The sequence below is a fragment of the Cenococcum geophilum genome (genome assembly GCF_001692895.1).
Source record: "Cenococcum geophilum 1.58 unplaced genomic scaffold K441scaffold_90, whole genome shotgun sequence".
Taxonomy (NCBI): domain Eukaryota; kingdom Fungi; phylum Ascomycota; class Dothideomycetes; order Gloniales; family Gloniaceae; genus Cenococcum; species Cenococcum geophilum.
The window spans coordinates 26552-50928 of record NW_027137648.1 but is presented as its reverse complement, the minus strand read 5'-3'; the positions used below and the strand labels follow the sequence as shown (position 1 = coordinate 50928).

At 36.8% G+C, this 24377-nt stretch overlaps 1 protein-coding gene across 1 annotated transcript; it reads right to left on the bottom strand.

Annotated features, from left to right (window-relative positions):
• Window positions 1–20313: 20313 nt before the first annotated feature.
• K441DRAFT_648935 (kinesin light chain) lies at window positions 20314–23837 on the bottom strand (the record flags this gene model as incomplete). Its single annotated transcript, XM_067646918.1, has 4 exons — window positions 20314–20674; window positions 20800–20961; window positions 21086–22815; window positions 22874–23837. 4 exons carry the CDS (start codon window positions 23835–23837, stop codon window positions 20423–20425), a joined length of 3108 nt encoding a protein of 1035 aa, XP_067496689.1. The 3' UTR covers window positions 20314–20422.
• Between the last annotated feature and the right edge of the window lie 540 nt (window positions 23838–24377).

Below are 24377 nucleotides of genomic sequence, written 5' to 3'. Positions count from 1 at the left end.
GGACTTTTAAGACTTCCTCTATAGGAATAGGGTATATATTACTAAGAACGGTAACCTAATTACTAGTAATATTTAGGCCGTTATTATTAGTATAGAAGAACTAATATAGACGGAAGCTAAGATTATACGTTAACTATAGAAACCTAAAAACAACCTATATTCCTTAGAAGGTAACTTTAATTCGTATTAAAACCCCTAGAATGCTAACCCCCTACCTAGAGCTACTCTCCCACCTAGAGGTGCTCTCCTACTTAAAGTTACTCTACCTTTACCTCCTCTACTCTAGCCAACTGGTAAGCCCTTACTATAAAAAGTTATAAATCTAATAAAGGTATATTCGGACGAAGAGAAGAAGTTTAGAGGAGAATTATATAATATGCTTAAAGCAAAACTATAGGTCTTTTATAACTGTTATAATAAGGTTAAAATTTAATACTACTAGTACTATTACGCTTTCTCTATTATATTAAAGGAATAGGCGGCAATATTCTATTATAACCATATTACGGGTAAAAACTATAACTTTAATATAATGCTTTAGCTTATTAGAGCCTACTTTAAAACTAATAAGAATCGCTAACTTTATATATTTAAATAGCGGGAGACTATATTCTAGAGAGTTATTACTTCTAACCTAATAAAGACTTATTTAGAGTGCCTTTAACTACTTTTTAATAAACTCTAGAAAATCTAACGTAGCTTTACCAAAACTTACTAAAATAAGAATAGCCTAAGGGACTAGGTTATCTTAGCATGCCGTAGCGTTCCTAAGTGTAACTTAGCGCTATATAAACCTATAGATACGTTTAAAGGAGTATATACTAAGCTACGCTCTACTATAGGTACTATAATATAAATATAAGAATCTTAATAGTTCTATACTGAAAACCCTACCTAACTAAGTATTCCTAACTAATATAATTATAACTAGACTAATTAAATATATAGTGGCCGTGGTAGGGAATATAGAAGAGGGTATAATTAATGTTGACTATAAGGTAATTATAAAGGTCCTTATAAAGGTTTATTTTAAAGTAATTACTAAAAGAAATGCTACGTTTATAAGAAGCTAAATTACTAGTTAACTAGACACTCCCTTAATAAGTGAAAAAAGGTATATAATAAGTTCTATTAGAGTATAAGAAATATTAGAAATTATAAGGTTACTATAGCCTACTTTTAAAGCTTCCTAGTTTAATATAAAGGCGTAAAAGACCTTAAGGGTAAGGTTAATAAGACTAAATAGCTCCTTATAAATATAGAAATTAAGAACTACTTACCTAACCAATACTTTACTAAGTATGGTAAGGTAAATGGCATATAAACTATTACTATCCTTAATAACTAATCTACGCTCCATTCTATTATAAAGTTAAATATCTTTAATAAGCTAAAGAAGAGCTCTATATTTTCCTTTAATAATAAATACTTAGCAAACGTCTTTTATAGTATTATACCGGATACTAGAGCTATAGGAGTATTTATAGTAGGAGAACCTTAAGTTTAAGCCCTTTAGCAGCTTAATAGCTCTGTTTAGATTAACTATTTAACGGTAGGCTAGTATACGATTTATTTTAGTAAAGGTACTACAATCTCTCTCGGCACAATTAGGGTTTAAACCCCCTTAGGGTATATTAGTTTTCACATTGTTCCTATAAACACTCCGTTTCTATTTTGCATTAAAGATATAGATAAGTTAGGCGTTAGGCTTAACAACCTTAAGAATATACTTATTTAGGGAGATAATTAGGTGCCTATTATATATAAGTAGGGTTACCCCTAGTTGCTCCTTTATTAACTAGAAAAGAGTATTACTTAAAGCCACTTAACTAAGTTAGAATTACGCCAATTATACCGTCGTTTTAGCTACCTATCTATTTATTAATTACTTAGGGTTCTTTAGCAAGTAGGCTATAAAGTTAAGATTAAGGTAATTAAGTATCTTATAAAGTATTACTATTACTACTAAATAAACTAGAAGTCCCCTAGCCAATTTAAGTTTACCCTTAAGGATAACTACAACTTTAACTTCTATATTATTATTAACGTTATATATCTTAGCGGCAAGCCAGTGCTCTAAGTTATTAATTTCTTAACCTCCTTTTAAGCCACGCGTTTCTTAAAAGATATATTAGCCAGAAACGCATAGGAGACCCTTTAGTTATACTAAATTAATATCTATTTAGGACCCCCTAATTAAATTATCCATAATATAAGAAAGAACTTCTTATCTATAAAGTTTTAATAATAGATAAAGATAATAGCAATTAAGGTTAAGGAAGTCCCTATTAAGGTATATAATAATATTAGAAAAGTAGAACAATATTACGCGCCATTACGCCGCGTATATAAGATTATCTCTTTAAAACTAAAGAATACTAGTAAAGAACTTACCTTATAAATGGCTATTAAAGCTATTAATAATTCCGCTAGCCCGGATAGACTTATACCTATATTACTAGTCTTTAGCGCCTACCCTTAAATAACTAATAATTCTCTACTATCTCCCTCTATTATATAATAAGCTGAGGCTATTTATAAGGCAATAAAGGAGGTGCGACGTCTCTACGCTATACGCTAGGTTAACGATGCACTAGGAATAAGAAATAGCCCAAATACCTTAACTACGCTCAATCTGCCACTCCAGTCTAAGGTACGCATATGGCGTAAAAAAGGAGGATAGTTAAGCCTATACCAACTTATTATAATTAATAGTTAAACTTATACGATTTAGATGCCTTATAGACCTACTTAATTCTATTTAACTATTATTAAGCCTTACTATAAAGATAACAATTCCAAGCCTTTATAGGATGCCCTAGAAGATACTCTAGAAAAAAACTATAATTAATATACTCTAGAAGGCGACTATAATCCTAATATAATTATAGTAGATGTACCATAACTATAACGCGGTAGAGGTCGCCTAAAGGGATTACAAAATCGCTAATATCTTATTAATTTTAAAAAATAATTTATTGCTGCCATTAAGAATAGAGTTAAGTTATTAATAGCCTTTATAATAGCTAAGGAGAAGGCTAACTTTAAACTCGTAAAATAGCTCTAAAAGGAAAGTTATATTATAACTTTAGGAGTTCCTTTCTAAGCATTTAATAAGTAGGAGATTAATGGTTTTATTATAAGAGGAGTTTTTAAATTCAAGAAGTATAACTGTCGGAACGTTAATCATGTAACGTGGTCACGAGACCACGTAGCGAGGTTAGCTAACCTGACCTTAGAGCAACCCCTTACTTCTAGACAACAACCAACTACTAACTTCAACACCGCATACGTACCACTATAAGTAATATTCGTGTACGTTAATAAAGCGAGTATACCGATACTAATCAGTAGACATATAGATTAGGAAATACGCAATAGCAAAGCTTAAAACCACGCATTGGCTTAACTGCTAACGCGTTAAATCGTAGAGCTATCGCCCTATTTTAGTTAAAGGAGAAAACTACGTTACCCTTAAAGCTCAAAACCACGTATTAGCTTAACTGCTAACGTGTTAAATCGCCTAGAGAACCATATCTTTACTTAAAGAGAGCTATATTATCCTTAAAGCTTAAAACCATATATTAGCTTGCTAATGCGTTAGATCGCCTAGAGGACCCTTAAAGCTTAAAACTACGTATTAACTTAACTGTTAACGCGTTAGATCACCTAGAGGACCGTATCTTTACTAAGAATTATCTATAGTATCTAAGAACTGTAGATTTGTTAATAGGACACGTATATACCTTTACACCCTCACCTTAAACCTAACAACTACCCTTACACCTACCCTTATACACCAAAACACGACAGTATGGAAATTAACTAGAAGAAAAGAATTACTAAATACGGCTACGGAATCAACTTAGAAACGGCTACAGATAATAACCTAACAGAGTATATAGAGACCAAGATATACCTATATATATAATTTAACCTTATAGACTTTACATTATAGACAGTATTTTAGGAAGACTTTAAGAACTTTATGCCGGAGACCTTTAAATAAGTATAATCTAATACTAGAATAGGAATCCGTTAATACCTAGTTAAAAAAGGAGTATATATTATTAAGTAAGATAAAAGATACTCCCTTGGTAAGGTGCTAACGGACGTTATTAATAAAGAAGAGTTTTATAAATAGACAGATAAGGAGCTTATCGCGGCCCTTATAGAGGTAAAGCTAATAATTACAACAACTCTGTAAGACTAACTTAATTCGACCTTAGACAAGCTTGCTATACCTCTAGCCCCACTACTACTACTAGCTATTCCACTAACTCCACCAGCTATTCCAGCTACTGTACCACTAGCTACTCTAGTTACGGCACCGCTAGCTACTCTAATTACTACCCCTGCTACCCCCGCTACCCCTCCTAGTTCTTAATCCTCTAATTACAACTAAATCTACGCTCTTATTAACTAACTGCTATAGCTAAGAGAGCAGCAACTGCAGCAGCTATAGCAACTGCAGCAGCTATATATATATACACTACCTAAACTAGCCGTGCCTAGTGTGGAGTAAGGACCTAGATACAGTAAGAAGGTGGCTATAATTATAAAGATCTACACAGATAACCAAAAGTACGATAGAGTTAATAACAGCTTTAACTTTAAGCTAACCATCTTCTATAATATCTGTAAGAGATCTGGCTTACCACTAAAAGGCTATATAGTGGCATTCCCTAGCATGCTAAAAGGGCTTACTTAGGACCACTACTATAACAGTAACCTTAAGTTAAGACCTTTTACGGAAGCCTATAACCACATATAATAATTCTTTAAAGGGCTAGAATACTACCGCAAAAACCTTACAAAGTAGAATAGTATAACCCTCTAAGGAGTTATAGACGAGAACCCTAATAGGTTAATCTATTAGAACTTCTAACTACTTATAGATAAGCTGCTAAAGTAACGTTATAGACTATACCTAAACTTCCGTATAAACCGCATTTTTATAAATAAGCTGGTTACTGCTTACTAGGGAGTACCAGTATACCGTATTACTGTCTCTAACCCTTTAAAAGACCTCTCTTAATTAATTAGTAAGCTATAATCCTCCATTATTACATAGGAAAAAGAATACCCCCTATAGGCCTGAATAAGATTGTCTTACTAAGCCTTTTTTACGGATTAACGTTACTACTAAAATGACCAAAATTAAGACCGAAACACCAATCGCTATGGCAGTAATCACCCCTATAGAACTAACGGCAGACTAAAGGCCAAGTGCTACGTCTGTAAGAGGGAGGACTGCCGTTTATAGAAATATATAAAGGAGGAGCGTAATTAGTCTAGAGACGACTATAAGAGACGTTTTATTAATATTAAGGGCCGTAATAAGGGCAACTTTAATAACCACTTTAAACAATACGTTGCCGCCTATAAAAGAGATAAAGAGGATAACTTAGACTTTAAAGCCTATATATATAACGCTAACAACTTTAGGAGCGATGCTGGAGAACCTAACGACAGTTCTACCTACATTACTACCTTTAGAACGCTTACTATAGAGAAAGCAACCTCTATAAGCATAGAGCTAGCTAATAAGGCTTATACGTACCTGCTTATAGCTTTAATACTTACCATAGAGTCTACTACGGAGCCTTATATGGAGACCGACCTATTTACCTATAGTACGGCTATAGCCATAGCGTCACGGTATACCTTAACGGTTTTTATAGAAATTATAATTAATATAGGTGCTTCGCGCAAGTCTATAGCTGGCTATAATTAATTCTAAGCTTTATAGGCCGTAGATAAGTTTATAAGTCTTAACACGTTAACTAAGGGCTAAGTGACTATCTAATTTAGGATTAGAGCCTCTACGTCTATCGGAACTATAGACGTTAACAGCCCCATAGGCAAGGTATAATTCCATATCGTTAAAGCAGATACTCCCTTTCTACTTTACTTAGCAGATATAGATAGACTCTATATTAAATACGATAACCTAAAGAACGTCATTATTACTCGCACCAAAAAGGTGCTAGTGGTTAGACGATTTGGCCACCCATTTCTCTTATAGAGCTTCTCCTTACAGTCCTATCTCGTCGAGTCTTTTAATACGAACCCTTGCTATTTAACCGACGTAAAACTACGACGCCTATACCGTTAATTTAGTTACCTATTAGTTAATAAACTATAAAAGCTTCTTAATAAGACTAGCTATGGCTATAACACTAATAGATCTGCTATTAAAGAGCTAACTAGACTCTGCTACTATTGCTAGAAGTTTAGCAGATCTCTAGGTAGATTTCGCTTTACCTTATAAGACAACGTTAATTTTAATTATAATATCATCGTCGACATTATATATATTAACGGCTCCCCCCTACTATACGTAGTTAACGAAGCAACTTAATTTTAAGCTGGCAGATAGCTATAAGATATTAGCGCTAAGTATACTTAGGACGTTCTACGAATATACTAGATTAACAACTATTTAGGATTACCAGACTTAATCACCACAGACGCTAGGAAGAACTTTATTAGTAAGGAGTTTAAACACTACGCTGCTACTATAGAAGCAACTATAAAGTTAGTTCTGGTCGAATTATATAATTCCATTAGAATAGTAGAACGCTACTATAGTCCGCTATAACAAGCCTACCAAATTATTACAACTAAAATCCCTAAAATTAGCAAGGAGATGGCCCTATAAATGGCCTTTAAAGCCATTAATAATACGGCTAGCCTAGAAGGCCTAGTCCCTATACTCCTAGTCTTTAGAGCCTACCCCCAAATAGTTAAATTGGACGTGCTATTACCTTCAGTTATATAGCGAGCTGCGGCTATTAAGAAAGCAATAGTGGAAATCTAGAAGTTATAAGCTAAACGATAGATCGCTAACGCTCTTAATATACAAAATGGACTACAAACTAACGCTATTTATGGCCTCCCACCTAGTTCGCCTGTCTTAGTCTAGAGAGAAGGTAATACTGGCTAAAGTGGTTATTAGGACGGACTATATATACTACTCGCCGTTAATGGCGAGACCTATACCGTAAAGCTACTAAATAGGCCTACAACCTTCCGCTTTATGGTTATAAAACCTTACCTACTAGACCTATAAGACTTAGTCGAACTATAAGAGTCTACCGAATTAGATAAACTAGTACCTTTACCAGCCGAACCTTAATTGTTACCTAAGGCTAAACCACAGCCACTGCTAAAGCGAGGTAGAGGTCGCCCCCGTAAATACCTATTGCTTACAGCCGTTGTAGATATAGCTGTTACGGATGCTATAATAGATATAGGCGCTTTCACGGGTAATATTGCGGATATTGCTGATATCGCTATCTACCTATAGGACGATGATACCACAGATACGGCTAACACCACTATTTACTTATAGAACGATAGCAACACCTAATTTAGTGCTTTATGATAAAAGGAGGTCATAGGCCTACTTAAGAAAGGCGTCTTTAAGATTATTAAGCTGTACGATATACCAAAGGGGGTTAAACTCTTTAATTCACGGTTTATTAACGAGATTAAGAATAAGGGAACTAATAAAGCCTTTAAGAAATCACGACTTGTTATATAGGCCTATAATAACTTAGAGAAAGAGCTAGTTCTTACTTAGTCACCAACAATTCAACAAGTTAGCCAGCGGCTGATTCTCTATATCGCTGCTATACTACTATAGATATAACTTTACCTCCAAGATATCTTATAAGCCTATATCTAGTCTACTACGAACCTAAACCGCGAGTTTTACGTACGACCACTATATAAGCTAAATAAACAATTAGGAATTGATACGGACTCCATTCTAAAGGTTATAAAGCTACTTTACGGAGTACCTAAAGCTGGAAACCACTAATTTAAGATATACCATTTATACCACGTTAATTAGCTACAAATAGACCAATCCATATATAACCTATGCTTACTTTATAGCGATAAGCCTTTTGGAATTGTTAGCCTATAGACTAATAATATACTATTTTTTGTAGATAATACCTTTATAGAGGCTAAATAAAGCGAACTATATAAGGCCGAATTTATAGCTAAGGAGCGAGAGTAACTAACCGCTAATATACCAATTAAGTTTAACGGAGGACTTATTTAATTAATATAAGATAGGAGTATTATACTAACGCAAAAGCGCCAGTGTAAGAACCTTAGTGTGGTTAATACTACGCTAGTAAACAGCACTAGCTCTAAAGGAGTTACGCGTGGCCTACTTACGCCAAAGGACTAGTATATCGCTTAACGCGCTAAAGAAGCCTATATTACCTTAGTCTATTAGCCAGAGGCCTTATTTAACCTATCCTTTACTACCTAGGTAATTAACCCAGTTAAAGACAATATAAAGAGTCTTAATAAGCAATTAAGCTGGTAGATTAAGAACGCAAATAGAGGCCTAAAGTTCGTTAAGCTAGACGTCAACACCTTATAACTCTTAGTATTTATAAACGCTTTCTTCGCCAATAATAAGGACCTATCTTCGCAAATTAGCTATATTATTGTACTAGCTAACGTAACTAAGAAGGCCAATATTATCTATTGGAGCTTAATTAAGTATAAGAGAGTTACTAGAAGCGTTCTAGCCTCTAAACTCTACGGAATAGCTTACGGCTTTAATATCGCCGTCGCTATTAAGTCTACGGTAGACAAGGTCCTACAGACTAACCTCCCGCTTATACTTTACACCAATTCTAAGTCGCTATATAACTGTCTTATATAACTCGGAACCACATAAGAGAAGCGATTAATAATTAATGTAATATGCCTACGATAAGCCTATAAACGTTAGCAGATTATAAAGGTTAAATAGATTAATAGCGAAGCTAACCCTACGGACGCGATGACTAAGGGGAAGCCTTATATTGCCCTACAGCAACTTATTAACATAAACTAAGTTAATATACAGGCTATAGGTTAGGTAGAACGTAAGGAGTAATAGAAGGTAGCTTACGGGTTATATAACTGGCAGAAGACGGCAAAAACTTATATAACCGGCAGAAGATAGCAGGAAGTCATATAATTAGCAAAAGTTAGGTTTAATAAAATTTAGCAGAATTCGGTAATATAATAGAATTTAGCAGAAAATCGATAAGTCGGCAGAATATGGCATATACCGTGCCCTAGCGCTATTATAGCTATTGCGTATTATGGACGGGAGAGCTAGCTATTGCGTATATACTACAAATAGTCTAGAAGTAGGCTTAACTTTAAAGTGTAGATTAGCCTTCTTTTTAGAGTTGCTTTAGTGTCGGAACGTTAATTATATAACGTGGTTACGAGACTATATAGCAAGGTTAGCTAACCTAACCTTGGAGTAACCCCTTACTTCTAGATAACAACTAACTACTAACTTTAACACCGCATACGTACCACTATAAGTGATATTCGTGCACGTTGATAAAGAGAGTTATACCGACAATAACCCTACTAAGTTCAATAGAGTTCGCATCTTTAAGTTAAGAATAGTTAATAAGATTAAGGGCAAAGCTACTAACGCCCTATTTAAGAAATTAAGGCTTATTATCTAAGGCTATAATAATAATGGTAAGGAGGTAATTCTTATATAGTCTCCTATAATTTAACAAGCTAGTTAGCAAGTTATTATTACGCTAGCTCTCTCTTTAATAAAGAATAGAATAGCGGTTTATTTATAAGATATTACTTAAGCCTACACCTAATTAGAGACGCACCTTTAGCGTTTAATATTAGCATACCTTCCAGAGCAAATTTGCTACTAGTATCCTAAAGATATAATTATAGTTATACTTAAGCCATTATATAGGATCGCAGAGGTAGGAACTTACTAGTAGGCTACCTATAGCAAGCACTATAAAGAAAAGCTTTTAATAACTACTTCTATATTTAATCCCTGCTTCCTTATTATAACTATAGGAACTCCATTTAGAATTATCGGCATATAAACTAATAATATAATTATCTTAGAAGACGACCAATTTTTAGCTCTTAAAGAAGTCGAGCTAGTAAAGGCAAATCTTATAGTAAAGCTAAAGAAAAAGCTTAGTTTAATAATACTATTACTCTTTAATAGATGCATCCTTTCCCTAAACGAGGATTCTATTGCTCTGCGCTAGAAGGGTTAAGGTAAGAAGATTAATATTATTAACGCTAATTCTCTAAAGTAAGGATATATGGAGTAACGCGCTCGCGGAGCTTATATTGCTTCTATCTATTAACCTAAGGCTTTATTTAATCTCTCTATTACCACCTAATACTAGGAACTAATTAAGGATAATATCCTTACCCTAAATAAGCGTCTTTTTTAGCAAATAAACCATCTTAATTAGGGACTACTCTATATGCCTATTAATCTTCCTACCGCTAAGCTCTTTATATTTATTAATAGATCGTTTATAAATAATAAAGATTTTAGCTCCTAGTTAGGATATAAGATTATTATTACAAANNAATTTACTAGAGAGAATNANTTTATAATTTATAGNAATNTTATNTATTAGAGCTTAANTAANAGTAAGCGCATTACCTAAAGTGTTTTAGCGTTAGAGATATATAGAATAATTAGCAGAGTTAATATAGCAATTATAATTGGAACTACCCTAAAGATAATTATAGATTAACTTAAACTTCCCGTTATCCCTATAATTATATATACCGACTTATATTCCCTTTACAAGTGTTTAATTAAGCTCGGTACTATAAAGGAAAAGCGCCTTATAATTAATATTATGGCACTTCGGCAATCCTATAAGCGTTAAAAACTCTTTAAGATTTAATGGATTAATAGCTAAAATAACCTAGTAGATATAATAATAAAGGCGAACCTAAATAAGGCACTAAAGACGTTTATTAATATAAATACTCTACGTATATAAGTTAAAGGTTAGGTTAAAAGGGAGTCCCTAGAAATTTCTTAATTATATAAGGTCTTAAGATATCTAAGAACTTTAACCGGCGGTTAAAGTTGTCTAATTAGTTAGATTCTCTTGCCAAGACTTTTTAAAGTATAATATTCTATAGACCCTAACTTAACCTAGCTAATTAGGATTTTTTATCCCTAGAATAGAAAATCGCTATTAGCTTGCTTACTACTAGCGCCTTAGCGGCCCTCTAAACAAGATATCTACCTATAACTCCTAAGTAAGAAAGCACTACGTGCTAAGAGGCAAATTTTAGGATAGCGAGACTTATATTACAATGGCAATAGTAAATAAGGAGGATTAATATTTACTACGCTAGTTAAGCGGTATATATATATATAGATAGCAACCATAAAAGAAGAGTTGCTAGTATTAGGAATAAAGGTAAGTGGTTACTATATAAGGCAAATTGCCATTATGGGTGGCAAGTTGCAGTTACATATCGCCGCGGCAGTAGCGTGGCGAGGAGCCTTAAGCTCCTCGCCCTCCCTGACATATACAAGAACAATAATTATCATACTATCTACGAACCGTAGCTACGTGATATCCCCTTATATAACCAACAGTAACTAAATAGAGCCGTAATTATAATATTTATTAACATTTTTTCCACGTAATAAGAATAGGACAGTATAACTTTACTAAATAAAAGGATAAACTTTATAAGCTAGTTATAATAATTAGACATAAAGGATCTAATAGGAGGTATTAAAAATAATAAAGGTTATTGTTGGGAATAAGGCAAATTGCCGCCACGTAAGGCAAGTTGCCGTCACGTATCGCCGCAACACTAGCGTGGCGAAGAGCCTTAAGCCCTTTATCCTTAATTATTAAGAAGAATAACAACCATTATACTACCTACAACCTATAGATACGTGATATCACCTTATAAGACTAACACTAATTAGTGGTTAACTTTACTATTATACCACAGAACAGCTAGGTATTCCACTAAGAAGAGATAAACCACTATACCAGTACTACTTGTGCTAGAGGAAGCTGTCTTTTAAGGTTAGAACTGGTCCTAAATCTTAAATAGAACTCTTCCACAAATCTAAGGATCTAAAGGCTAGAACTAGTCCTAAGCCTTTTCTAGATTATAGATTTTTACGTCTATTACGTAAAACAACACGCTTTATAAGTCTTTATAATTTAAGGCCAGAACTAGTCTTAAGCCCTATAATCGCAAATATACGTTATAAACACGTACTAAATAACAAACGCGTACTAAATAACAATCCCTACCCCAATAACACTTCCCTCCCCCTAAAAACATGGCTACGCCTACCTTAAACAACTAGGAAGACTTCTTACCACTAGAGGTAGCTTTATACGCGAAACTTATTAATAAAAATTAGAACGAATTTACTATTAATATAATAACTTATACTACAAAATAAGCTAATAGCTTTCTCCTACACTATATTATATTCTACCAAAGTAAATACTACACTAATTTACAGCTATGGGAATATTTTAGGGAGGATTTTATAGGATGGACCGCTAACACCTAGGCACTTAGCAATGTTAATATTATTTAGGATTTTTAAGACTTCCTCTGTAGGAATAGGGTATATATTACTAAAAATAGTAACCCAATTACTAGCAATATTTAGGCCGTTATTATTAATATAGAAGAACCAGTATAGACGAAAGCTAAGATTATACATTAACTACAAAAACCTAGAACCAACCTATATTCTTTAAAAGGTAACTTTAATTTGGAATAAAACCCCTAAAACGCTACTCTCCTACCTAAAGGTGCTCTCCTACCTAGAGGTACTCTCCTACCTAGAGGTACTCTTCCTCTACCTCTATTACCTCTAGCTCCTCTACTCTAGCTAACTAGTAAGCCTTTACTATAAGAAGTTACGAATCTAATAAAGGTATATTTAGACAAAGAGAAGAAGTTTAGAGGAGAATTATATAATATACTCGGAGCAAAACTATAGGTCTTCTATAACTGTTATAATAAGGTTAAAATTTAATACTACTAGTACCACTACGCTTTCTCTATTATATTAAAGGGACGGGCAGCGATATTCTATTATAACCATATTATAGGTAAAAACTATAGCTTTAATATAATACTCCAGCTTACTAGAGCCCACTTTAAAACTAATAAGAATCGCCAACTCTATATGTCTAAATAGCGGAAGACCATATTTTAGAGAGTTATTACTTTTAACCTAATAAAGACTCGTCTAAAGTGTCTTTAACTACTCTTTAATAAACTCTAAAAAATCTAATATAGTTTTACTAAAACCTACTAAAATAAGAATAGTCTAAGGGACTAGGTTATTTTAGCCTACTATAGCGTTCCTAAGTGTAACTTAGCGCTATATAAACCTATAAATATATTTAAAGGAGTATATACTAAACTACACTCCGCTATAGGTACTATAATATAAATATAAGAATCCTAATAATTTTATACTAAAAACCCTATTTAAACCGGGATTCTAAACTAATATAATTATAACTAGACTAATTAAATATATAGTAGCCGGAGTTGGGGATATAGTAGAGGGTATAATTAACGTTAACTATAAAGTAATTATAGAAGTCTTTATGGAGGTTCATTTTGGAGCAACTATTAAAAAAAAGTGCTATATTTATAAGAAGCCAAATTACTAGTTAACTAGGCACTCTCTTAATAAGCGATAGGAGGTATATAATAAGTTTTAATAGAGTGCGAGAAACATTAGAAATTATAAGGTTATTATAGCCTACTTTTAAAGCTTTCTAGTTTAATATAAAGGCGTAAAAACCCTTAAGGATAAGGTTAATGAGGCTAAACAGCTCCTTATAGATATAAAAATTAAGAACTACTCTCCTAACTAATACTTTACTGAGTATAGTAAGGTAAATAGTATATAAACCGTTACTATCCTTAATAACCAATCTATATTCCATTCTATTATAAAGTTAGATATCTTTAATAAGCTAAAGGAAAGTTCCGCGTTCTCCTTTAATAATAGATACTCGGCGAATATCTTTTATAGTATTATGCTAGATACTAGAGCTGCAGGAGTATCTATAGTAGAAGAACCTTAAGTTTAAGCCCTTTAGTAGCTTAATAGCTCTATTTAGATTAACTAATTAACGGTAGGCTAATATACAATTTGCTTTAGTAAGGGTACTATAATCTCTCTCGGCATAATTAAGGTCCAAACCCTATTAGGATATATTACTTTCTATATTATTCCCGCGAACACCCTATTCCTATTCTATATCTAAGATATAGATAAATTAGGCGTTAAGCTTAATAACCTTAAGAATATGCTCGTTTAGGGAGATAATTAGGTGCCCGTTATACGCAAATAGGGTTACCCTTAGTTGCTCCTTTAATAGCCAGAAAGGAGCGTTACTTAGAGCTACTTAACTAAGTTAGAGCTACGTTAACTACACTATTGTTTTAGCTACCTATCCGTTTACTAACTGCTTAGGGTTCTTTAGCGAGCAGGTTATAAGGTTAAGGTTAAGGCAATTAAGCATCTTATAAAGTACTACTATTACTACTAAATAAACCAGAAGTCCCCTAGCCAATTTAAGTTTACCCTTAAAGATAACTATAACTTTAACTTCTATATTATTATTAATATTATATATTTTAGCGGCAAGCCAGTACTCTAAGTTATTAACTTCTTAACCTTCTTCTAAGCCGCACGCTTTCTAAAGGATATATTAGCTAGGAATGCATAGGATACTCTCTAATTATACTAGATTAATATCTACCTAAGACCCCCTAATTAAGTTATTTATAATATAAAAAGGAACTTCTTATCTATAGAGTTTTGGTAATAGGTAAAGGCAATAGCAATTAAGGTTAAGGAAGTCCCTATTAAGGCATATAATAGTATTAGAAAAGTGGAGCAATACTATACGCTATTACGCCAAGTATATAAGATTATTTCTTTAAAACTAGAGGACGCTAGTAAAGAAATTATCTTATAGATGGCTATTAAGGCTATTAACGATTCCGCTAGCCTAGATAGGCTCATACCTATATTACTAGTCTTTAGCACCTACCCTTAAATAACTAACAATTCTCTACTATCTCCCTTTATTATGTAACGAGCTAAGGCTATTTATAAAGCAATAAAGGAGGTATAACGTCTTTACGCTATGCGCTAGGTCAATAACGCACTAGGAATAAGAAATAGCCTAAACACCTTAACTACGCATAATCTGCCGCTCTAATATAAGGTACGCGTATAGCGGGAAAAGGGAGAATAGTTAGGCCCACATAAACTTATTATAATTAATAGTTAAACTTATACTCTTTAGATACCCTATAGACCCACTTAATTCCGCTTAACCGCTATTAAGCCCTACTATAGGAATAATAGCTCTAAGCCTTTATAGGATACCCTAAAGGATACCCTAGAGGAGAACTATAATTAACGTGCCCTAGAAGGCGACTATAATCCTAATATAATTATAGTAAATATACCGCAACTATAACGCGGTAAAGGTCGCCTAAAAGGATTATAAAATTACTAACATCTTATTAATTTTAAAGAGCAGTTTGTTACCACTATTAAGAATAAAGCTAAGTTATTAATGGCCTTTATAACAGCTAAAGAGAAGGCTAACTTTAAGCTCGCAAAATAGCTTTAAAAGGAAGGCTGTATTATAACTTTAGGAGCCCCTTTCTAAGCATCTAATAAGTAGGAGATTAACGGTCTTATTATAAGAGAAGTTTTTAAATTTAAGAAGTACGACCTTACGAAGTTTAATAGAGTCCGCATCTTTAAGTTAAGAATAATTAATAAGATTAAGGGTAAAGCTACTAACGCCCTATTTAAGAAATCAAGGCTTATTATCTAAGGTTATAACAATAACGGTAAGAAAGTAATTTTTATATAATCCCCTATAATTTAACAAGCTAGTTAGCAAGTAATTATTACGCTAGCTCCCTCCTTAATAAAAAATAAAATAGCGGTTTATTTGCGAGATATTACTTAGGCCTATACCCAATTAAAGACGCGCCTTTAGCGCTTAATACTAGTATACCTTCTAGAGTAAATTCGCCACCAATATCCCAAAGATATAATTATGGTTGTACTTAAACCATTATATAAAATTGTAAAGGTAGAAACTTATTAGTAGGCTACCTATAGCAAGCACCATAAAGAGAAGCTTTTAATAACTACTTTTATGTTTAATCCCTACTTCCTTATTATAACTACGGGAACCCTATTTAGAATTATTAGCATATAAACTAATAATATAATTATCTTAGGAGACGACCAATTCTCGGTTCTTAAAGAAGATAAATTGGTAAAGGTAAATCTTATAGCAAAACTAAAGGAAAGGCTTAATTTAACAACACCATTACTATTTAATAGATGCATTCTTTCTCTAAATAAGGGTTCCATCTCTTTGCGCCAGAAGGGTTAAGGTAAGAAGATTAATATTATTAATATTAAGTCTCTAAAGTAAGGATATGTAGAGCAACGCGCTTATAGGGCTTATATTACTTTTATTTGCCAACCTAAGGCTTCTTTTAACCTCTCTGTTGCCGCGCAATATTAGGAACTAACTAAGAATAATATTCTTGCTCTAAATAAGCGCCTTTTTTAGTAAATAAATTATCTTAACCAAGGGCTACTCTACGTACCTATTAATCTCCCCACCGCTAAAATCTTCGTGTTTATTAATAGATTATTCGCTAATAATAAAGATTTTAGCTCCTAGTTAGGATATAAAATTATTATTATAAATAAATCTACCAGAGAGAATAACTTCACAATTTACGGCAATCTTATTTATTAGAGCTTAACTAAGAGTAAGCGCGTTATCTAAAGCGTTCTAGCGTTAGAGATATATAAAATAGTTAGCGGAGTTAATATAATAATTGCAATTAGAACTACCCTTAAGATAATTATAGATTGGCTTAAGCTTCCTATTATCCCTATAATCGTATACACCAACTTATATTCCCTCTATAAGTATTTAGTTAAGCTTAGTACTATAAAGGAGAAGCGCCTTATAATTAATATTATGGCACTTTAGCAATTCTATAAGCGTTAAAAACTCTTTAAAATCCGATAAATTAATAGCTAAAATAACCCGGTAAATATAATAACAAAGGTAAGCCTAAATAAGGCACTAGAGACGTTTATAGACATAAATACTCTACGTATATAAGTTAAAGGTTAGGTTAAGAGGGAAACTTAGAGAAGTTAAGATCTTATAGAACTTTAACCGCTAGTTAAAGTTATTTAATTAGTTAGATTCTTGCTAAGAGCGCCGCGCCTAATTAATTTGGGTAGCGGTGTAGAGTTTTACTAATGCTATTCGTTAAGCTAGCCAATTAGGATTTTCCATACCCGGCATAAAAAATCGCCATTAGCTCGCTTACTACTAGCGCCTTAGCGGCCACTCGTCTTCGCGTTAACCCCTAACGCCCTTCCTCTTCTCCTTCTTCTCCTTAGCTTTATATCTTTATATAGTAGCAATCTATAAGTATATATAAATGGCAACTATAAAAGAAGAGTTGCTAGTGTTGGGAATAAGGCAAATTGCCGCCACGTAAGGCAAGTTGCCGTCACGTGTCGCCGCGACACTAGCGTGGCGAAGAGCCTTAAGCCCTTCGTCCTTAATTATTAAGAAGAATAATAACCATTATACTACCTACAACCTATAGATACGTGATATCACCTTATAAGACCAACAGTTATTAAATTAAAGATAGGAATACTATACCTTTAATAAACAACTTAGAGATAGGAGATATCTTTAAAGACGAAGATAAAGAGAAGGGAGATAGTATTATAAACCTTATATTAGCAGTAGTACGACTACTAAAAAGAGATATAAATAGGTTAGTTAAGATAGTATAAAAGGCGCTAGAACTAATTAAGCTATAGAATAAAGGGTAGCTAAGTTATATAGTTAGTTATATTATAAGTACAGAATTGTTACGGGATACCCCTATAACAACTTATATACGTCCACCTATTTCTACTAACTTAGTAACTAGAGACTGACTACAAAATAGCAATCTAACGGCAATTTGCGGCAATCTAACGGTAATCTGCCATATTCTACCATATTCCGACAAGTTTTACTAAATCCTACTAGGTTCTACTAGGACTACTACCTAAATCCTATTCTGCTCCGTATACGTATTAACTAAGTAACTAAGCTAATAATATATACCCTTTCTTCTCATTTTCTTACCTTTTTTCCTTATATAACGTCTTAACTTTATTATATAGTTTATATACATAGCTTAATAATATCTACTTCGTTATATATTATCGTCGCTTATACTTACTCCGTAATAGAAATATAGGAACGTAGAAATATAGGAATGTAATATACTAATATACTAATATACTAACGTACTTAGTACATTTCTTAGGCGCAGTATTATATATTTAAAGGACTATAGTCCCTACCTAGATAGTTCTCTTCTTTATAGTAAATCTTAGAATAAAATTAGAGTTAATTTATTGGGTAACCTACTTTACTAAGTTATATTTATTATTTAACTATTCCTTAACCTATATACCTAGCCCTTTAACAAGTCCATCATGGTATTTCCTATAAGGCTTCGTTACACCCTAATATACTAGCTTATTACTTAATAGTTTAACTATATACTTATTAGTAGTAATTCTTAATTAACGTTTAATATGGATCCTATCTAGGCCTATATAGACTACTCCGTTACAGGGGGAAAACTTATAATTTACAGGAAGAAAACCCTATAGTTTGGGGGAGGAAAAACCCTATAAGCCACCTCAGTAGGATAAAAAACCCCGGTTTACTATATCCGTCTATAGCGGCGGCCCTATAGGCCTACGGCTACGTCCTGTCCTCCTTAGATATTCGAACTCCTTAGGAACCACTACTTCCTTCTCTAGCTTATCCTAGCTAGGGTTCACTACGTCCTAGCTAGGCCTTACCGTTCGATTGCTATACACTTATAGTTATATTCTATATTTTAACCACCCCCTATATACTATCTCTTGTTAACTATTACTATATACGCTATACCTTCCCCCCCCTAAGGCCTATTAAAGGCGTAAGGGGGATTTATTTATAAACTACTACTATACTAAAAGGCGAGCGGGACGTGTATGCCTGAGTATCTTTTATGCCTAGGCCCTAGTCACTAGGCCCTCGCTAAGGGTTACTACTCCTTAAGAGGAGACAGGAAAACCGTACGGTATTATCTAGGCTGCTAGGTATTTAATAGTTGATGGCGAGTGACCGTATGCTCCGCGGGCGATCGCCCTGGGGGTTAGGAGGGGCCGTATATTTGCTCGTTACTCGTTCGTTCGCAATCGCTCATTTATTAACGTAAGAGGTCGTTAATGCTCTTTACTGGGGGTCGGGGGATGTTATTAAATGCCGTGTATCCATATTGGATCGTACAGGTGCCTTAATAGGAGAATAGTATTGCTGTTATTCGTAAGGGGCACTTAGTAGTGGTTTTCGAGATCTCACCATCCCATGTGAAAACTTTTCACCACCGCCTATAATACCCACCACTACCACTAGGTCGTATCGCACGCTGTGCAACGTCTCTGCGTTGGCTCTAAGTCTGAACTTCAAAGACTTAGGTTCGTAGCCGTCACCACGTACAGGTGCAGAGTCCGTTTTCGACGGCCACTATATACTTATTATATTAGCGTAGCTACTATAGCCCTAACTATAAACTATTATTATATTTAAAATATATTTATTAATATTAATACTTATTTAATTATTTTAATTACTATTTACTATTTTAAGACTCAAAAGGGTTACTATTTAAATTATTAAAAACTTTTAGATAAGTATATATAGATTTTATATTATATAAAGTAGATAAATATAAGGGGTATTTTACCCTTACTTAAGTATATTGCCTAAGGGCTAGTTAGGGGTAGCTAAGGCCTAGCCAAAGGCTAGGCGTTATACCTCCTTATAAGCACCTTAAGCTTATAGCCCTTTCCTCCTTATTAGTTCGTCTTTATATAAGGCTATTACTATACTCTTTACTATATCGTCCTCTTTTCTATCAAGTCTTTTATAACTTATACTTAGCTTACCTACTCCCTATAATATGCCTAGGAAATATACCTTATAGTAATGGCAATAACTATATAACCATAATTAGCCCTATAATTCCAATTATTATATAATTAAAGAAAGTGATTCTGATTTGGTTATATAGTTATATTGATTACGTCTTTTAGGCACGAGCCTCCACGCGATGTTATCTACACGTGAGATAGCACGTGTAGATAACACACTTGCCCAGAGCTCCCGCCCAGGGCTCTACACAAAGCTTTACCCCCGCCCCCCCTTATTTCCGTAGTATATCCGGGTTGGTTATGTAGTTATATATAAGTAACATAATCACTAGGTGCGATTATGATTAGGTTAGTTATGTTCCTGATAACATAATATAATTATAACTAACTAACTGATTATTGCCATCACTGATGCCTTATAATAAGCTAATTATAATTATAAGCTTTTATATAATTACTTAATAAAACAAGTAAACTAAAGTAGATAAATTAGTTTACGTCAAACTATTATAGCTAGGCGTCTACTTGGCACCAGAATGCAAGCATACGTTGTGATATTAGTCGGGAAGGATGGTCTTCTTTTAAAACCCTCCGTTTTACCGCGACGACATAGTTCAGCAGCTCGACCGCCTTCCGCACCTGCCCGTCTGCTTGGTATGCCATTGCGAGCACGTACTGCGACGCCAGTCGGTCTGGGTGCTCCTCGACGAGTGCCTTCTTTCGTACAGCGACGACGCGCGACAGCAGCTCGACCGCCTTCCGAACCTGTCCGTCTGCTTGGTATGCCATTGCGAGCACGTGCTGCGACGCCAGTCGAGAAGGGTGCTCCTCGACGAGCACCTCCTTTCGTATGGCGACGACGTGCTCCAACAGCTCGACCGCCTTCGAACCTGTCCGTCTGCTTGGTATGCCATTGCGAGCACGTGCTGCGACGTCAGTCGGTCCGGATGCTCCTCAACGAGCACCTTCTCTTCTACCGCGACGACGTGCTCTAGCATCTCGACCGCCTTCCGCACCTGCCCGTCTGCTTGGTATGCCGATGCGAGCACGTGCTGCGACGCTAGTCGGTCTGGTGGCTCCTCGACGAGTGCCTTCTTTCGTGCGGCGACGACGCGCGACAGTAGCTCGATCGCCTTCTGCACCTGGTCCGTCTGCTTGGTATGCCATTGCGAGCACGTGCTGCGACGCCAGTCGAGAGGGGTGCTCCTCGACGAACACCTCCTTTCGTACGGCAACGACGTGCTCCAACAGCTCGACCGCCTTCCGAACCTGTCCGTCTGCTTGGTATGCCATTGCGAGCACGTGCTGCGACGCCAGTCGGGAAGGGTGCTCCTGGACGAGCACCTCCTTTCGTATGGCGACAACGTGCTCCAACAACTCGACCGCCTTCCGAACCTGTCCGTCTGCTTGGTATACCACTGCGAGCTCGTGCTGCGACGCCAGTCGGTCTGGGTGCTCCTCGACGAGCATCTCCTTTCGTATGGCGACGACGTGCTCCAGCAGCTCGACCGCCTTCCGAACCTGTCCGTCTGCATGGTATGCCGCTGCGAGCTCGTGCTGCGATAATAGCCGGCCTGGGCTGTCCTCTGCGAGATGGCTCTTTCTCCAATAATATGACTCCTCGAGCCATGCGACAGCTTCCCGAACCCTCCCATCGACCCACAAGCACTGTCCAACCTTTAGACATAACTCGTATCTCACTTCGAGGCCTTCTTGCTCTTTATCATTACATAGTCGTATCGCATGTGGCAAGTACTCCCTCCACAACTCGCGGTTCGCGTAGTCGTCGGATGGAAAAACCTGCGTAAGATGGACAACTGCCATTTCTCTCGTTTCTGCCATAGACCCACGTTGATCAACCCAAATTCTGGTCGCCAGGTGCACAAGCCTGTGAACGTCGTACGTGTCCTCGTTTTCTCGTTTGACCACAAACTGATACGCACAGAGCGTGCCGATGGCGCCCATCATCCGCGCTTCTGGCTGGACTATGGGTAAAATCGAGCGCGGAATTGCTTTCCATTCAATACAGCATATGTATGCTAAAAGGTCTGCCGCAACCGCATCATACTTGCGAATCTGACCAAACGATACCATCCATGTCGTTGCGACTGCGCTCGCTGTGTTTTTGTATCGCGTGCTATCACGGAACTCCTTGCTCATGATGCTAATAATATCCTGCTCTGTGCTTCCTAAGAGTCGTAAGTATTCTGATATAGATGTTTTGTTTGTATTGATATAGGCTGCTGCCTGTGCAATTGCTAACGGAAGATAGTCCAGTTCTACTAAAAGCTTGGTCGTGATCGCATCGTCGCGAAGCAGATCCTTCCGAATTAGCGACTTCTCGAGAAAGTCGACCGCTTCCTTGCCATCCATCTTCTCTAGCTCGACCACATCGCTGCCTGTCAATGACACCGCTACCTCTTGATGTCGTGTCGTGAACACGATTAGACTGTCCTCCTTCTCTGGCAAATAGTCGGCCACACCTTTCGACCTCCCCGCTCCAAAAACTATTTCCATGTCGTCGGCATTGTCGACGACCAACAGCCATTTTCCCGCTCTCTTCGCGCTAAGGTACTGCCTTACGAGCTCTTTCACGTCCTCTTTGTCTCCCGCCGCTAGAGGTATTCGGAGTGTCCTTGCAATCTCGCCGCACGCTTGTTCAAAACTCTCCAAGCTCAAAGCCGGTACCCAAAAGATAGAGTACTCTGGCCGGCTGTCTTTCACGGAGTACGCAAACTTCAGCGCGACTTGCGTTTTGCCGATCCCACCAAGGCCAACGAGCGTCACCTTCTGACTCTCCTTGTTCACAAAGAGCTTTTGCGTCAGTGCGTCGAGCTCTGCGATCCGACCGACAAAGCGTGGGTTTCTGGAGAACGGAATGTAATACGAGGGTGCACGCAGACGTTCTACTCTGGCCTTAGCGCCATTTGATTTATAGAAAAATGCGATAGCTCGACTAACCACTTGTTGGTGCAATTGCTTCCTGTACCGTACGTGTCTTTGCCACCTCCCCCGGCGGTATAACCAACAGCACTTCCTTCGCGCACGCTGCCGCCGTCCCAGCTGCATATGCCTGCCACTTCTTGTTCTTGTGCGAGTCGGCGTAGTCGCAGATGCCGCGGATGACGAGGCAGGGAAAATTGTTCATCAGGCCCCCTGCCTCCATCTCGAAACAGAGGACGCCGCCGAGCTCTGCACTTACTGTGTCCCTCGTGGTCCCATATCTCATGACTTGGTTGCCCGATGCAATTGTCCCGCAGTGGATAACAACATCTTCACTCTCTCGTGGCTGCCGTGTCACCCTCTGATCCGCACTACACGTTTCACATAGCCGTCCTCCAGCATGGTCGTATGCTGCTTTGAATAGCATGTCAGGCCCAGCACTGGCGCGCGTAAACTCTGGGATGCGGCTAAACTTGGAGAGGTGTTTAGAGAGATTGCTTCGTCGCCGGAGGTGGTTCGCCCGCATTTTAGCAACTGCACTGAGCAATATCGGCGGCGGGGCACTGAGAGATCCCGTCCGTTCAAAGCCACTTGGGGTGGCCTTTCCAGAGTCGTATTGGACCACGCCGCCAAAAGCCTGGACTGGCTGGCTAATCACGACATCCCCGAGTCGGATATCCACCTCTTCGCTGGGGACACCACCTCCAATACCGACCATCAGCCCAAACCGGATCCCTTTGAAGGTGGCCTTCATTTGCATGGCCACTACCGCAGCTGAGTTTGTGCCAGTTTGGCCCGCTGGCAGGCAGGCGAGCACGACCTTGTGTCCGCCGATCGACCCTAGAGAGTATAGATTGCCATCGTTCTCATCCTGCTCGAGGTCCTCGTGTTCTTCGTCGAGCATCTCCTGTGCCGCGGCGAGCTCGATAGGGAGCGCGCACACCCATCCTACCGTATATGCTTCGCGTTGAAAGCGGCGCGCCATCTCGGTGATGGGTTTGAGGCCCAAAGATTAGAAAGGAGCGATAGAGAAATCATGATGGATGAAGAGCTGCTCAGCGGCAGGATTCTCAATCCTCATGGCTCAGCCTTACTGCGCTGCAACGTAGTGGCGGCCAGCAACCGGGCCCGTGCGCACAATCAGGATTCCTGACATCGCCCTCAGCTGCTTGAGGTGCTGCTGCGGGATACAATACATGAAAAGTCAAATCACAACGGAAGCAGTATTTCAAACTATCTTCTCACAGAATAGCCTGCAAATGGCATCAGCAACTACCTTGGCACTAATTGAGTGAAATTGTCTCTACTTCGAAGAGACTGAACTTAGTATCCCATGCAACGGTAGCGTCCTACCATCAAGTGATCCGTGCACTGGCAAAATAAAACAATTGGGCATCCCAACTTAATCCGATTGGTTCTATTGGGCGGGATCTTATCGATACTATAGGGCGGAAGGCGATTGGTAAATTTAGATATACTTATTTAGTGTCTCTGTTATACAGCCGTTCTAAGATCCTACAGCTAG